Raw genomic sequence first — 17,525 nt, 5'->3', positions numbered from 1 at the left:
TCTAGCTCCACACCCTCTGGCTGTGTGATCTCTGAGCTCGTCTCTCCCCATTGCATTTTCTCCTTGTCTTTGCCTTGGGGGGCTGGTGCCTCCCATTGGGCTTTGCTCAGTTCTATAGATGGTGCCCATGGGGCAGGAAGCTGCTGAGTCCTGGGAGGCGGTGTGAGAAGTGGGGTCAGGGCCCCACCTAATGACCTGGGATCTGTCCCCAGCTCTGGCAGTAACTCACTAGGTGACCTTGGGAAAGTTCTTTTTTCCCAGGGCTTTGGTTCCTGTTATGTGAAAAAGGAGAGTAGACCAGACCACCAAAAAGGACCTTTCAGTTTCTGGGCTGCAGAGAGAGTGGGCAGAGGCTCAGGGAGCTGGCCCCAGGGACAGGAGGAGGCGGCTCACATACATGTAGCCAGTCCACACCTGCCTGCCCCTTTGCCAAGGAGTGATGTGGCCCTTTCCCCTTTTACTACTGGCCATCTTTCTGCAGGAAAGATGCTGCATGCTACCTTTCCATCAGGCACAGAGTAGGTCCTCTTAGGACAGTGCCATTAAGTGATGACAGGTGTAGATTCTGGAGTCAGGCAATTCCTGGTTCAAAACCTGACAAGCTGCTTTAATTCTCCAGCATCCGTTTTCTCACCTGTAACGTGAGAACAACAGTAGTGACATCATTGGTGGATTTGCACTAGGTGATGAGCACATCCTCTTTGAGAGCAGGGACCTTTATTTTTTCATCATGCTGCGTCCCCAGTGTCTAGAAACAGTTCCTGGCACATAGTACATTCTCAATACCTACGTGTTGAAGGGCTACAGAATAAAAGGCTTTGTACCCTGCCTGATGTGTCATATATGCTTAATGACTGCTGTTCTTTTTAAGTGGTACTTTGCTAGTAAACACTGCCTATTACTTCCATCAATGATTGTAGCAACCCTGTGGATGGGCAGCATTACTGAGTGACTTACCATAAAGCCAGTAGGCAGCAGAGCCAGAATTCGAATCCAGGTGTGTCTCCCCCCCAAGTATTCTCCATCTGTGCCTTGTGTTCCTCTCCCAGATGGAGCACCACCTGTGTGCCTTCTTTCCTCCCTTTGGTGCTGCCTTTGAAGTTCCCTATAGCTCCTTCTCACTTGGATGCACATTGCGGTTAGGGGGTGGAGAAAAGAGGGGTAACAGGCTGTTTACCTCTGAGGGCAGCTCTGGATGTAGGGATGTAGGATGTGTCCCCTTGGGTGTAGCTCTGAATGGACAAATTCCCAGGAAGCAGTCTTGCCTAGTTCCTCGAAGCATGCTTATGGCTGAGCCCTGCAGTCATTCAGGGGTTAAACCCGAATCACTGCTCCCTGCCTGGCCTGGCCGCTGGGTTCCTCTGTACAATTTCATTTGCATCAAGCTGTTGATGATGAGGAATAGGATGGGGAACTGAAGAGTAGCGTGTGACGTCCCGGCCACCCAGCCTCCTGGGCCCCCCCTCCCATGGCCCTGGCGAAGCTCTGCCAGTACTTATATTTAGCAAATTAGATCAACTGAGGCTGCTAGAAGGATAAACAACTGGTGGGTGTTCAGGGGAGGACAGCTAGCAGGACTTGGGGGTGGTGACGGGGGAGGGCCCCAGCAAGTAGATTCTCAGAAATCCCCTGACTGTCAAAGCTGGGGTTCACTGTAAAGTGCGGGGGCTCATGCCACCCTCTCCTCCATCCCCAAGCAGTCTGGGAGGATTGCAACTGTGACACAGGGTGGGTTACCAGGGGCCACAGTAGGGGGATGGGAGCGACCACAGAATCCTATTGCCGGGAAGACCTTCCATGTCCTTTGAGCCTGTGTTTCTCAAAACATCATCCGCCCACTCCCTGAAACAGAGCTGCCTGGGGCTTTGTGAAAAGGGCGGGGGTTTGGGGACTCCTGCTGCAGAGCCTGGGCTCTAGGCTCCAGTCCCTGAGTGTAGCTGTGCAGGGAATTATCATGTTACCTGTTGACAGTGCCGATGCCCAGGCCTATAGAATCCGAGACGCCTACATCTGTGTTTTGAATGCACTCTAGAATATTCTAATAGATAGCTCTGGGAGCTCAGATCCTGTAGATTTCTGACCCATAGGGTCGGAACTCACTGATGGAGGCAGATAGCATAGAGGTTAAGGGCATGGGGTCCAAAGTCCGCCAGACCTTAAATCGTGAGAGTTTGTTATTTAATTTCTTTGGGGCTCAATTTCTCTCATTCATAAAATGGGACCCATGATGGTGCTTTGTAGCACTGATGGAATGAAATCAGAATGGCAGTGTCTTACTTCCCACAGGCCAGTTGGGTCATGACCCGTCACACCTTAGAGGACAGTTGCGGTGCCTGTCACTTGCAACCATCTGTAAAGGGGAGATAGCTTTCTGACCCTCTCTACAGGGCTGTGGTGACAGGGGCAGTGTGAGGTTATGGTTAAGGTCTGGGGACCCGGAGCCAGACTGCTTAGGTCCTTACTACCTTTGTGACTTTGGGTCAGTGAATTAATGGTGCTGAGCCTTACTGTTCTCATGTGTACAATTAGGGTCCTACTTGTAAGGGTCACAGAAGCTGGTGTGAATAGTACAATACTCAGCACCATGCCCGGTCCATAGCAAAGGCTCCGACATTTACAGCCACCATGATTCTTCTTCTTCACCGTGCGCCAAAGCTTGGCATGCTCTCTATCCTGTTTGGCCCAGAGGCTTATTCAAGTCAGCTACCCTGGAACTTTCCCCGGTCCCCATGTGGAACTTTCCACTCACTGGGTGTTATCTCTACAGCCACAACCTCAGGCACACAAAACCATCAGCTGGTTGTGGTCCAGTCCCCTGTGTTTCTAACATTTATAGTCATTGGGAGAAACTGAGGTGACGGGAAGGGCCTTGGTCAGCCGAGATGAGACGATAGTTTGGGACAGGATGCCTGTAGAAGCTCTGCCCTCTGCCCATTCCTGTCTGGTTTTGGGAGCGGATGTGACCCTTGCCCTTTGCCCCTTTCCACCCCCAGCTGTTCAGGGAGCACCTTGGGTGTCGTGCTGAGGGGCTGGTCCAGGATTGCTGTGTCAGCCTGGGCGAGGCGGCCTGGAAGTCGTCTGGCTCCCCGGCACCAGAATGAGGTCAGCCAGGGATGAATTCCAGGAAGGGCTGCTGCTGATCAAAACCTGGCTTTCCTGAAAGCATCACAGGCTCTTCCCAAAGGGCAAAACCTGGACAGGGATCCTGAGGGTGGGGAGTGGGAACCAAGATAGCTGAAGCGAGAGGCCCCTTCCATTTGGAGTGGCAAAGACTGAATTGGGGATATTTTAGCTTCGGAACTTTCTGGATGCACGACAGCCTTTTTAGATCCTTTGGAGGCTCTCTGTGATAAGCTTTCCGTAGCCTGAAGTTGTGGACCACATTTCACATACACGTGCATTTCTCTGGAGAGGAAGTCTGAGCTTGCATCAGGTTCCCACCTGATCAGGGTACATGACCATGATCAAAACCCACGGTGTCACTTTGCATACGGGGAAACTGAAACCTGAGGAAGGGACTTTTCAGGACCGTAATCGTTGACCAGAGATTGTATTTCTCCTATTTACAGAGGACTGATTGTGGTGAACAGTAACCTCAGCTACATCATCGAGCCCGTCCCTGACAGCGAGGGCCACCACCTTATTTACAGATCTGGACATCTCAAGCTGCCCGCCGGGAATTGTGGGTTCAAGCACTCCAAGCCCACTGCCAGGGACTGGGTCCTTCAGTTTACTAACCAGACCAAGAAACGACCTCGCCGGGTGAGTTTCTCGGTGCAGGAATCAACCTGGGGATAGGCTTGTCCCATCTAAGGACCCTTACTTTGGATCCAGGAGTAATTCTGAATTAAAGGGAGATGGCTAAGAAGGAGGAAATAGCTTTTTAATTTTATTCTAAGTCATTGTTGAGTGTGAGATGCTCTTGTATTCGATAGAATAACTGCTTTGAGGCGCACACTACTATATTTAAAATATTCGGAGATGCTAGTTTCAGAAACTTCAAAATGGGAGGAAGAAAATATATGCCCCCCAAGTTCCCCAAAACATAGCCACTTACCCATGTGCACAAAATGCTTGTATTCATTTATACCGAAAATAAAGGTTTAAATGTTTTGGGGAACCTGATCGTCAGCACGTTCCCTCACAGTATGTTGGCCTCTGTTCTGCCTGTGCTAGTCACCCAGCTCATTTGTGAGAATAAAGGACAGGATCCAATGTGCAGAGCAGCCTCTGCTGATAACCAAGATGGCGGAATGAAGGTGGAGGGTGTAGTGAGGGGGACGGCAACCGCAGCCCAGCCTGCCTCCGGCGCCCACATACAAAATGGGAAAGGAGGCCCCCTGCTTAGTAACTAGCACCATTTCTCAGCAGGTTTTTGAAATGAGGCCAAGTCCACCATTTCTCCAGCTCTGACCTGCACGTGTCTCTTTCTTAGATGAAAAGGGAAGATTTACACGCCATGAAGTATGTGGAGCTTTACCTCGTAGCTGACTATGCAGAGGTAAGGGGCAGGCCTGGGGCTTAGCAGAAACACTGCTCTCCTGAGAGCTTCCTCTCCAGACTTTGAACTGCTCTGGGGAGATGCAGAAGCATTCATCGTTCCCTGGTTTGTCGTGTGATTTCAACCTTAAATCTGACCAAGGGCTCGTTTTTGCTATTTTAATCACAGTTGGGAAAACAACAAAAAGAAAGGAAAAATCTCTTCTAGCTTGATACATTAATCAGACAGAAAAGCAGTACAATTCATGTTATTTGGAGTAACATTTCTTAGACCAGCTCTGAAGACCTTTAGGTCTTGCTGCTTATTCTTAGGGAGTCCATAAATTCTCTATAGAAATGTTGAAAACTTTTTTTTTATTTTTTGCAAAGATAATACATGTATTCTCAATCATCTGATTAAGTACAATTTTCTTACCCATGTATGGGTGCGTTTTTACAGTCATGTTGTTGCCAAATGAGAACCTAAAGCCGTGGTTCCCAAAATATGGTCTCTTGACCAGCAGCATTAGCAGCTCCCGGGAACTTGTGAAAATGCAGATTCTCAGGCTGTACCCCAGACCTGCTGAATCCTAAACCGCGGCTGGAGTCCAGCAATCCACATATTAACAAGCCCTCTGGGTGATTCTAATACACAGGCAAGGTGGAGAACGACTGACCTAAAGGAAGAGCCGTTTGGCCTTTAATTCCATATTCCTCCAATTGGACGAGTTCTTTCAGACCTTGGCTTCTAAGACGTGATGCACACTCATCTCTCTCCTTTCACTTCTTCATCAGCGATTTCTTGATTCTCTGTGATGTACCAAGCACAGTGCTTGGCCCCAGGAGATACAGACAGACCCACTCCTGGCATCACAGAGTTTACAGTGGCAGCACAGAAGCTCTGGTTCATTATAGAGGTTTAGGGTGCAGATAATGAGGGATCCAACGTACTTGTGGAAATTGGGGAAAGCTTCTCTGACGCAGTGATGTTGAACTGACACTTGAAGAATGGGTTCAGGCCCCAGAGCCCTTATTTGCCTAAATCAGCCATATTTTACCTCCAGTTCTCACTTTCTGCAGTGACTCAACCTCGAAACTAAGCACATCTTCTGGGCATGGAAAGTTAGGACGAGCTGAGCACCCGCCTGGGTTCCCCTTAGGAGAGAACTCACCGCCCCGGCCTCTCACACACCCCATCCAAGTACTTTAGTCACCAGCTCCCTCAAAAGCCTCCTTCTAAGGCCGCTCTATCTAGTCCATAGCCCCAAAGCACAGATCCTGGAGACAGTGTGCGTAGTGGAAAGAACACTAGACTTCAGGCCGGAAGAGCTGCCTTCGAGCTGTAGTGGCAGGAGGAGGTGGCCCTTGAACTGTCTTAAAGGACAAAGAGTTAACAGGACAGAGAGGTGGAGGTGAAGGGCATTCCAGGTTGAGGGAACGTTGTATTCTGTTTTGAGAAGAGTTTTGCTTTTTAATTGATGTCAATATTGGTTTTTCCAGCAGCCTTTCTTTTTCCTTTTTTTCTTTTGTTTTCCTTTCCAAAGACTGGTGTGTGTGCGTGGGATGGGGGAGCTGTGTGGGGAGCAAAATCCAAAGCTGATTTAAAACCCAAGGCTCCCCAGTCCTGGGAGGAGGTAACTGACGCTGGCCCCTAGTGGGAGAGTTGCTGGAAGAAAGCTGACATTTTTCCATCTAAGCTTTACATCTAATACAGTGGTCTTGAACCATTTTTTCCCCCAGCCACAGAATCCTTTGTTCAGATGAAAGCTTCTGGGACCCTGAGAGTTAAACATAGAAACACAGCTGCTCTAATGTAAAGGTGGATGACCCTCTCCTTTGGCCCTGCATTCTCTCCAGTGGAATCTTGGTGCAGGGTTTTAAAACCCGCTTGGAGGCAGGGTAGGGGTTTGGCATCTCCAGTCTCCTGACCTTCAAGGTCACAGCAAACCCTCAGGAGGAAAACTCTGCCCAAGGTGCCCCCAGGACCGAGGTGTTGCCTACGGCCACCTTCCTGTTTCAGAGGAGAGCCCTTCAGCAGCAACCCAGCAGGCATTTCCACCCGGCAGAATTCCTGCTGCATGATAGAAGGGAATGTGCTCATTCCTCAGGGGCCTGGGCTTTAAATGAATCATGGGAGGGGAGTGGTGGGGGCTGTCATAGGCCAGGCCAGTTCACAGGCTTACCAGTCCCGCCCCTCCCGCCCCCCCCCCCCCTTCCAGTCACCACCTCTCCCCCATTCCCTCTTCAAGTGGCCTCTCATCCTCTGCAGGCAGAAATCTATTCCTGACAATTAATCTGAGAGGATGGGAAGACAGGGAGGAGGAGGGCTGCCCTATCTGTGATTTACAACCTGGTGCTGAGACAGGCCAGGCTCCTTCCTGGGCTCTGCACTGGAAGCAGAGATGTGGCAGAGTGTCACTGCCTAGACAGAGCTCGTGTTGTCAGGGGTAAAAAATGACCAGGCGGCTGCTCACTCCCTGGGCCCAGGTGGGAGTGCCGGGGTGGGTTCCAGCTCCTTTCCTCAGGTGAAACTGGAAATCTAGGCAAGGGAAGAGCAAGATGGGCTGCTGCAGGAGGGGGCAGGACAGATGTAGAAGCACGAACGGCAAGAGCTTTCGTGATACAAACAGAATGTGGGGTTGTCGAGGAAGGCCAGGGATACACTGTATTTCACCTCCGGTGTCCTTTCTTTAGATCAGGGGCTGCAAGCTGTAGCCTGTGGCCAAATCTAGCCCACCGCATGTGTTGGTAAATAAAGCTTTACTGAAACACATCTGTGCCCACTGCTGGCTGTATTTGCCAGACAAAGCCAACGTCTTACGGTCCTCGTTGCCAGCACCCACCTGTTTTGTAACATTCCACAACCTCCCATTGCAGTCATTGCTGTGCGTGTTTTCTCAGCCCATTTCAATCGTATGTTCCTTAAATACAGAATCTTCCATTGTTGTCATCCCTGGCCGTCCCTCTGATTTCACTGAAGCTCCTCTAGGCTAGTGCCAGGGTCTCATACTTGGTGTCCTACCTAGTGCCAAGCACAATGTCTTGCACATAGTAGGTGTTCAGCAACCATTTGACCACTGTTGGTGACTCACATGTAGGGAGGCCCCTTGAAATCCCTGTGACAGTGGCTTCATGTGAGGGTGATGAGCAAGGCAAGGATCGGATCGGTACCTCTTCTAAGCCCCGGGGGGGATTTGCCGGAGTCCTTGTAATTTGGAGGACAGGAGAAAAGGTTGACTTCCGGGGCTGGAGGAAGAGAATTCAGGGCACTACACAATTTTTGCATCCTTACTCGGTGCCCAGCACTGAGCTAGTTGTTGGGGATACCAAGATGGATGTGCCCCATGTTCTGCCCTCCCCAAGCTGATACTGTGTGTGTGTGTGGGGGGGAGGAGATAGTTGTATAAAAATGACTGATCATGGAAGAGGGAAGAAAATAAAACTTAATTCAAAGACAAGGAATGGGGCATAGGAGGAGTCTTGAGAGGGGTCCTGGGGTCTCACCTAGTTCTCTTTGCTCCATTTAGTTTCAGAAGAATCGACGAGACCAGGATGCCACCAAACACAAGCTCATGGAGATCGCCAATTACGTTGATAAGGTGAGACCAGGTGTGTACTTTGTGGGAAAGGTGCCAGCACCTCAGAGAGGCTACAGGACAGATCGCGTCCTGTGGATGGACAGGCCACCCAGTTGTTGAGCGGGAATCGCAGTGCCACAGAGGCTTCGGGTGGTCGTGACCAGGCTCAGCATTGTGACCTTAGCCAACTAATTTCCTTTGGGTTATAGTTTTGTTTTGTTTTTAATTTACAAAATGGAGAGGTTGGCCTAATCGGTGGCTTTTGACGATTTTTGTTTTTCTGGTGGAATCCTTTTTCTAAATGAAATTTTATGCCACTGTCTGTGTAGTGTTAAGCCTTGACGTTTCTTTTTATTTCTTTTTGTAATGCAAGTACCTGGCTTAAGCTTTGATTGCCAAAGCCTCCATTTCAAAGAGACATCCACTTCAAAGGGGGATGTCTCAATAAACACCTTGCTGTGGCTGTAAGACTAGATAAAGAGCCTGGCCACCTCCCTGCAGGGAGGGAAGCCTCTTTGTTTTAGAGATCTTGTTTGATTAAAAGACCTGACCATTTGGCTACTTGGTTTTTTTTTCTCTTCCCATGTTTTAAATTCCTTCTTCATGTTTTAAGTTCACCAATAGAGTGAGGCCTCAAAACCCGAGGCCCCCACCCTTCACCCCAATAAAAGCAGAACCCCAGGCCCATGTGTGTTTTCTCTCTCTCCCTCTCTCTCTGCCACCACTGTGTGGCCCCAGGTGTGCTATGTAATTTCCAGGTCTTCTAAGTATTAAACCTGTGTCTTTCCAGTTTCCTGATGGTTATTGCCAAAAGGCATCTTACACTCATAAGAACCACAGGAGCTGGTCCAGTTATAACATTGATTATTAACAGGCTGAGACCAGTACAAAACAGTCTAATCTAAAAGTCAGATGAGGGGGTGGCTGGTTAGCTCAGCTGGTTAGAGCCTGGTGCTGATAACACCAAGGTTGCCGGTTCTATCCCCGCATGGGCCACTGTGGGCTGTGCCCTCCTTAAAAAATCAGATGAAAACAGCCTGCTCTAAACTGAGGCCGGGGTGAGGACTGTCCTCTGACCCCTTAGCCTCACCCCTGTCGTGGCTCCTGTGGAACGTAGGACACAAAGGCTCCCAGTTTAAAATCGCTTTAAGGTTCTTTAAGGTTCCTTCTAGGTATAAAGCCCAGTAATTCTCTGACTTAGGAGACAGTTGCGTTAGGTCAGCATGGGAAAGGTTCAGAGCCTTGAAAGCTGAGGAGTGGCTTGTTTTTGGCCAATCGGTGTAACCTCCATCTGGAAAACAGTTCTAAAATTATTTCTTGTCTCAGAAACACCATGTGGATGGTTCACTTTCCTAAGTCAGGCCTTTTAAACATACTCTTAGGAAATACCCAAGTTTTTTGAATTGTACTAAAATTTGGGACTTGGAAATACTTCGTTTATATGAAAGAGGGTATTTGGTATAGTGCAAAATGCGGTAGAACGGGTAACCCAGAATGATAGTAACCTCTCGATAGGCTAGTAGTAGTTTCCAAAAGTCAATTTTAATGTGTTTGGGGTCACAGGTCTCTGAGAATCTGATAACGTTTATTGTCCAATGTCAGGACACTCACAGAACTTCTGAAGCTTTAACTCTGGGCTTGCTAGGGAATCATGGATCCCAGGTCAAAGGGGGAAATCACTTTTTCCTAAAAACTAGGGGATACATAATAGAACTTAAATATTTGTTAGGGATTTACTAGCAAATTTGGTAGTATTCTGAAATCATCAGATTGGAGAGTCTATGCTAGATGTATTTGTCCTGCCCTAGATGGCTCTGAAAACCCTGGGCAGTGGTCAGTGACAGGTGAAAGTCAAGTACTGGCATTTCCTGGAAGGAAGGACTCCAGGGACACAGTCCAGTCCTCTCTCTTGCTCTCAACTCACTCAACAATAACATCTAAATGATCCTACAACCCAAACACTCACCATCTGGGAAAACAAGCTTGTTTCCCTGGGGGATAATACAGGAGGCAGACCCTGTTATCACCAGTGACTTCTATTGTTCTGGAGACCAGGCAGGTGGGAGACTTGGCTGAATCACCCCTGTGTGTTCTCCAGCTGGTCTGGGTAATAGAACCCAGGGTGCTGGTGAAAAGTGGAAGGAGAGGAGAGGCATGAGCAAACCCCAGTGTGTACTCGAAGCCCCCAGCCTTGCTAGCCGGGCAGTTCTGTGAAGAGTCGTGGTTCTCCGCTAAGCAGCTGCTGTTCCTCACTCCTGGTGGGGGCGAGGGAAGGCTAACCCACTTCTTAGAGGCTTGCTGACCCAGCTACTTGAACTGAACTACTGTTGAACCAAACCTGGAATGAACTGCACTAATTTGCTGAATCATGAACCCAATCCAAAATGTTTTCCCTTAAGCATGAACAAGCCAATTTCAGTCCTTAAAAAAGCTCCCTAGTGAAGCAAGTTCAAATTGGGATTCAAAATCTTTCTCTAATGATGGACCTGGCACAAAACAGAAAAATCAAAATTTCCGTTGAAATCGACGGATATTTTACTGAATCTGGAACCCATCTTACACCACAATTTCTTGGGGGCAAGTGGATTGACTGGCTGTCTAAAAACTCCCACTCTCAATCAGAGTAGGGTCAGGAGTAGGCCTTGAGGTTTGATCATCTTGGTCTTATTTCTAACTCCACCATTTTTCTGTTGAGACTTTGGGCAAGGTACTTAACTTCTCTGAGCCCCAGTACTTAGTACATAGAAAGTGTTTGATAAACATTGGTGCTACAATTGTTATTTTTAGCTGGGGCAGTACCTGCCAGTTTTGGATTAAATGCTGTCTCCTTGCTCATATGACTTAAGTTTACACGTAATTTTTTTTTTTAAGTCACTGCCTCAGTAGTCTCTAGGGTGTGCCAGTCAAAGAATTCCTTTTACCTACGCTTTCCAGTACTTTGCTTTAAAGTACTTAGCTTATATGAGATGAAAGATCCCATGTCATAAAGGTTAAATGTCACTTTAGCCATAAGGAGCCTGAGAGTCAGGTCTCATTGAAGGAATTTCCAGGTCTTTGGGTTGGGCAGAACCCTGGAGATTATCTGGGACCTTTGCAGTCTAATGCTTGCAGCCTGACTCTGGTTTCCTTGACAAATCCTGAACACCTCCAGTGATGGGGAAGGAAACTTTTGAGAGTCAGCATTTCTATCTAGATGTGTATCATTTATAGCCACTTCCAAAATGAATGGGAAACATCTTACAATAAAATAACCATATACAATTGGGTATGTCCATACAATGGAATGCTATTCAACAATAAAAAGTAATGACAAACTGATACATGCTACAGATTGGATGAATCTCAAAGACGTGCTAAGTGAAAGAAACCAGGCACAAAAGACCACATACTATATAATTCCATTTATAGAGTATGTCCAGACTAGACAAATCTATAGAGACAGAAAGTAGATTAGTGATTGTCTGGGTCTGGGGGTGAAATGGGAAATGACTGTAAATGGACAAGAGGGGTCTTATTGGTATGTTGACAATATTCTAAAATTGGATTATGGCGATCACTTTACAACTTGGCAAATTTACTGAAAAGTATTGAGCTGTACAACTAAAATGGGTAGATTTCGTGGTATGTAAAATATACTCCAATAAAGTTGTTTTTAAAAATCCATATGCAAGAGGACTTTTTAGATACGTGTAAAAAAAGGATCAGGGCCATGTAAAGAATTGGGAGGATAATTGGACCAGTCAGCCGTGCCAAGCGTACTTATTGCAGACGGCAGCAAAGACCAGCTTTGTTTGAAAGCTCTTTCCTGTTTTAAAATGAAATGTGTCTTCCTGTCTGTTTTACCAATTGACTGAGCCCCACTTCAGCACCACGTGGAAAGAGGCTGATCCTTTTTCCACATGGCAGCCCTGCACATATCTGAAAGCAACTTGATGTCCCATCTCAGCTTTCTTTTCTCTAAGCTAAGTCACCCCAGCTCTGCCACCAGCAAGTTGTGCACCTCTCAGGATCGCATTTCCCCCTCTGAAAGATGTGAACAGTGGCACACCCGTTGCCTCCTCCCCTTGGAGGCGCGTGCAGAAGAGGAATCTGAGATCTGTGCCCTGAGCGCTTTGGCTAGGAAGGAGCTTATAAATCTCCATAGCTGTTGACAGATGATGCTGTGGCTTTTCTGTGTGTGCTTTCAGTTTTACCGATCCTTGAACATCCGGATTGCCCTTGTGGGCTTGGAAGTGTGGACTCATGGCAATATGTGTGAAGTTTCAGAGAACCCGTACTCTACCCTCTGGTCATTTCTTGGTTGGAGGCGCAAGCTGCTCGCCCAGAAGAAACACGACAATGCACAGTTGATCACGTAAATAGTCTTTTTCCATATTTGTCTCCTTGGCTTTGGTCCTGCCCGCAGTGCATGAGCCGTCTTCCCCTTTCTTTCCCTGGTGCTGGGTATTGATTGTACTACGCCACCCTGACTCTCTGGTCCAGGGAATCAGGTACTTAGACAGCTGCTGTGTACCTCCCATACTCCGGGAAATATTTAAAAGCTTAAGAATCATGACAATCCCAAGAAATATTTACAATTTACAATCTAGATTAGAAAATTAGACTTACACATTTTCAGTTGAGCATCTGAAACAATCGATTGTGTATTTGGGAAGTGACCGACTGTTGGTCATGGGCCACTTTGAAACAGACTTTCTGAGGGCTCATCTTGATCTTCTGGGCGCTTTGTTTCAGTCCAGAGACATGCGTTGTCCTTCACTTCGTTCCCAGGGGCTTCGGGCTGAATGCCCAACATAGTCAAAGTGGCAGACTGGGCAGGAACTGTGTGTTTGGTGGGAGGGAGACACTGCAGGAGGGGGTGGGGTGAGGATTGTGTTGGAGTTTCTTCAGTCTCAGAGAGAAAAGAGCAGACACTGATGGGGGGGGGGGTCATGGTAGCACGTGACAGTCCCCCCGGGGGTGATTATCTGGGACCTATTATTGTTCACTTCCAAAGGTATTTTGAGGCAGTTAAGACAAAGGCACATACATAATAAAAACTGTTTATCTTCTGTTGCCTAAATATCTCTCAGAATCAACAATCATCTAAACCTTTGCTTACACTTTAAAAACCCACCGGGGGGAAATAGCTGTACCAAAAACCTGGGCAACAAGTGTTTACTTCATGACGGTACATTCACCAAGGAAGAGTTTTACCAAGACTGTTGGCCTGAACTTTTGAAGCCTGGCGTCCTGCTTTGGGCAAGACCTTGAATCTAGGTTTCCAGTTGGGCTTCCTCAGAGCCATTGTCTAAGTTTATAAAAACCGGTAGGGCTTTGTGTACATGTGCACATATACTGCGTATTCCTTTGCAGGTTGTTTCTCTGAAGACGAGTGCCTTGAATTCATCAGACACTTATTAAGCACCACTGTGTTTTAGATTCTATGCTAAATTCTAGTGACCCCACAATAGATAAGGTAGTCTCGGCTCTCAAAGTTACTGTGATCTAGATAAGAAGATCGTGCAGAGATATAAAAATACCACATAATGAATTTCCATAGAGCCCCCTTAAATAAATGATATGTTTGTGGCATGCATAGAAACACTGGTGCTTTAGCTATTCCGTCGCCCCTGCCCAGCTGAAAGAGGAATGAATTAAACTGGGGGACCGTAGCCGGCTGTTGGCAGATTAGGGTCACAATTGCAAAACAAAGGCAGAAACAACTCTTTTTTGCACCCAGCTGTGCTTTAGGAGGCTCCTGATGGGACACATCTGTTTCCTTGGCCCCAGAGTGATGTAGGAATGAAGCATCAGCCCCTCACAGCTGCTGCCCCAAATTCCCCCCACCCCCTCCATGCACATTCCCCAGAGCCAGGGATGTGGCATGGGACCCCAGCAGCTGGCGGAAGTGGGCATGATTCACTTCAGCATCAGGACCTGTGCCACCCTTCCCTCTCCCCTCCCTCTGACCTTTTCCTGTGCAGCAGGAATGGGATGCAGCTTTGCAAGCCCTGCCCATTTCCTTCCAGGGAATGGGGCTATGGGCATATTGTGGGGAAATGTGACCTTTCGCTCCCTGTTTCTGTTTTTCTAGAGCAGTGGCAGAGTAGGTGAGAGGAAGTGAGAGGTGTGGCAACCTGGAAGTTATCCAATTGGCCTGGAATACCAGGGCCTGTCCCCTTGGGAATGATCTGGGAATGTCTGAGGGGCCACGGGACGCCGTGATGGCGACCTGCTCCTGGGTACACTGCAGCAGCCCTCTCAGCCCCCTCCCGAGTCACCCTCTCTCCTTCCCTCCTACAGGGGCATGTCCTTCCACGGCACCACCATCGGCCTGGCCCCCCTCATGGCCATGTGCTCCGTGTACCAATCCGGCGGAGTCAACATGGTGAGTCTCAGCCGATACACTGATGCTGCAGACGGCAGAAAACTGCCTCACAAGACAGGAGGTCATCTTGTCAAAAAAAAAAAAAAAATGTTGTATTTATTATTGCAGAAAAAAGAAAAGCATTGACATCAAAAAGGGCAATTGTGTAAAATGAAGTCAATACATTCTAAGACATGGAGATACCAAGGGTGAATTATTTATTGTAGTTCATCCCCGATTTTCAAGCTCAGAACCCAGAAGCGATCATATTAATATATCATCTTTCATATATGCCAAGCCAGGGCCTGGGGAATAGTAAGGTAATAGAGATGAAAAATATTTTTTTGTTCTAGGGCGTATGTTGTTATATATATCATTATGACGCAAAAGCCTGTCTCAAAGTCATGGTTAGGAAATTACTGTCTTCTTTGAAAATTCTCTCTGACTTTGTGACTGTTCATTAAATGACTCTGACTATTCACTTCTGACGTGTGAAGTAGAAATCAAGGAGCCTGCGATCATCTGGTTGCCCACCCCCTCTCTATCCCGTATTATCGGCAGGTGTAGCATAGTAATTAAAAGCCCAGGTTTTTATCACTGAGCCCGTGTGCACGCAACCATAGAGTCAGTGGAGAGACGCGAGGCTTGGCTACAGAAAAGGCAGGGCCGGGGGCTGGTGGGTAGCTGTCCTCTTGACCTGAACTCTCTCCCTCTGCAGGACCACTCTGAGAATGCCATCGGTGTGGCTGCCACCATGGCCCACGAGATGGGCCACAACTTCGGCATGAGCCACGATTCCGCAGATTGCTGCTCAGCCAGTGCGGCTGACGGTGGGTGCATCATGGCAGCTGCCACCGGGTGAGTCAAGCAGGAAGGGGGAAGTCGGGGCAGAGCGCAGAGCACGCAAGGCCAGTGCAACCCAAGTTTCCTCCCAGCTGGCCCCAGGGAACCTGTTATACCTCTGGCGGGGACCTTGGAGAGAAATGCCATTTTGACAACAAAGAAATGGGACGAGGACCAAGAAAGTAAATGCACAGAAGGAGCACTAGGTTTCCAGCAGGAGATTCGGTGCCGATGGAACCCTAGATATGCTTAATTTCTGTCTTAGGGTCTTTAGCTGTAAAATTGACATGACTACATGCGTCTTTTTCTCTTCAAGCATATTTGATGAGGACTCATTTTGATGACAGTCACAATTCTTAGTCCCTCCATTCCAAGGGAGCTTGATGAGTGCTGTTATGTCCCACGCTTGACTGAAAATGCTGATGTAGCTTCCAGAACAAGAAAAAGGAAGGGGAGCATCCACACACCCCACAGTGACCCCTTAGGGAATTTACAGGCTGTGTTTACCACAAGGAACAAGGACAAGACAGCTGCTTCTCTCTGTAGTTGTGAGTGGTTTTTAAACCAGAGCCATTGAATCAGAATTCTGGAGTTTATTCAAAGGACTTATACTCAGTGTCTGGACCCACTGAGTCTGCTGAGCAGAGAGCAGTGGGTTCTTCCAGGACCCAAGTCACTCTTTGGAAGGCATCATGGTGAAAGCTTATGTTCCTCCCACTCCAAACCATTAGTGCCTACTTATATTTCTTGGAGAAATGGTGTTTCCATGTCTCCAAGAGAAAATGCAGCTTTTTCTTGGAGCTCCAGTGGCCAGTGTTTTTCCATCACTTCTCGGCTGTGACACACAAAGGATGATGACGGCATGCAGGATACAACTCCTTGAGTCATGCTCAAATCGCTGTGAGCTCACGATTAAGTCCCCCCCCTTCTCTCTCAATCTCGAAAGCATTTTTGTAGACAAGGTTGAGAGCTATATTCATTACTATTCCAATTGGTTTTTAAACTATTCACACATTTTAGAGGTTTAGCAATTATTAGTAACAAATTCCTTGTGACATACCTGACAACCAAAGGCAACCGTCCAGTGTTTAACCTTTAATTGGTTTAGAGAATTGGAATCAGGATAACTCTTCCTTTATAGACCCAAATAGTAGCACTGACCTGCCAGCAGGGAATTTATGACTTCTGATTCTTTTTCCCGGTGGTGGGACCCACGGCCTTTCATACCCTTGTGATAAAGACCACGCATTGTAGTTAAATTTGGAGTACTGCCTGTATCCTTAGAACAGAGATCAGATCACTGGCCCAACAAACAAATTAAATCCGTGGTCTTGGCCTTCTGGGCCTGGTCTTCTCTCTCAAGAAAATCTCTATCTTAAATATCAGCTTCAGGAAAAGTTTGGGCTGGCTGGCATTTTATTCAGCTCTAAAGAGAGACCTATTGTAACACTCATAACCGTTCCTTTATTGCAACCCCTTCACGCAGAGGGCCAAAATTGCCGCTTCTGATTCTCAAATACTTCTTCCACGCAGAAAGAGGGAAAAAACACACATTATAGGGTGGTTAATATTTCCTAATTCTTAGAAAGAACTGTAAGTTAACATATTGGCAATGTTCCAAGGGAACAGAAGGTATGTGGTTGGGGCTGTGGGGGCCTGAGTCCATCCAGGTGGAATCGGCCTAACGGGCAGCAGGGTTGATTGATGGCTAATCTGGCTGCGTGATGCTCGGACTCTCCACTAACTCCAGCCGTCTTATCTCCCAGGCATCCCTTTCCCAGGGTGTTTAATGGGTGCAACCGGAGGGAGCTGGACAGATATCTGCAGTCAGGTGGTGGGATGTGTCTGTCCAACATGCCAGACACCAGAACCCTGTACGGAGGCCGGAGATGTGGGAACGGGTACCTGGAAGATGGGGAAGAGTGTGACTGTGGGGAGGAAGAGGTAAGGCATCGTGGTGGTGCTGGTCAGAGGGGAAGAATTGGCATGAGTTTCAAATCTCAAGGTCAAAGAGAATGCAGTTGAAAAATGTCTTAGTCATAGGCATTCTCTGTACACATGGCTATCAAAGACCCCGTCACCGATACGATGTGGAGAGTAAACCTTCACTCTGGACCATTTATTTCTGCAGACTTTCCCAGTCTGAGGTTGCCACTGTGCCCATGTCAGGGTGGAGCTCTCCTTGTGAGTGTCTGGTCTAACCAGAAACCTCAGTCCTCACCAGTGGCGTGACAAATGGCCTCCTTGGCCTGCCAGCTGCACTGCGTTTATTCTGG

At 47.8% G+C, this 17,525-nt stretch overlaps 1 protein-coding gene across 3 annotated transcripts in view; it reads left to right on the top strand.

The window, feature by feature from the left end:
• Positions 1–17,525, top strand: part of ADAM19 (ADAM metallopeptidase domain 19) — a 76,965-nt gene that overhangs the window by 41,496 nt on the left and 17,944 nt on the right. For all 3 annotated transcript variants that reach the window (XM_019740367.2, XM_074313848.1, XM_074313849.1), the window contains 7 exons: positions 3,570–3,762; positions 4,436–4,501; positions 8,007–8,078; positions 12,245–12,411; positions 14,343–14,427; positions 15,125–15,264; positions 17,016–17,193. In XM_019740367.2, coding sequence (XP_019595926.2) covers positions 3,570–3,762; positions 4,436–4,501; positions 8,007–8,078; positions 12,245–12,411; positions 14,343–14,427; positions 15,125–15,264; positions 17,016–17,193 — 901 coding nt within the window. The remainder of the gene's footprint in view (positions 1–3,569; positions 3,763–4,435; positions 4,502–8,006; positions 8,079–12,244; positions 12,412–14,342; positions 14,428–15,124; positions 15,265–17,015; positions 17,194–17,525) is intronic.

This window comes from Rhinolophus sinicus, linkage group LG10, assembly GCF_036562045.2.
Source record: "Rhinolophus sinicus isolate RSC01 linkage group LG10, ASM3656204v1, whole genome shotgun sequence".
Taxonomy (NCBI): Eukaryota; Metazoa; Chordata; class Mammalia; order Chiroptera; family Rhinolophidae; genus Rhinolophus; species Rhinolophus sinicus.
This window is presented reverse-complemented; position numbering and strand designations above follow the sequence as displayed.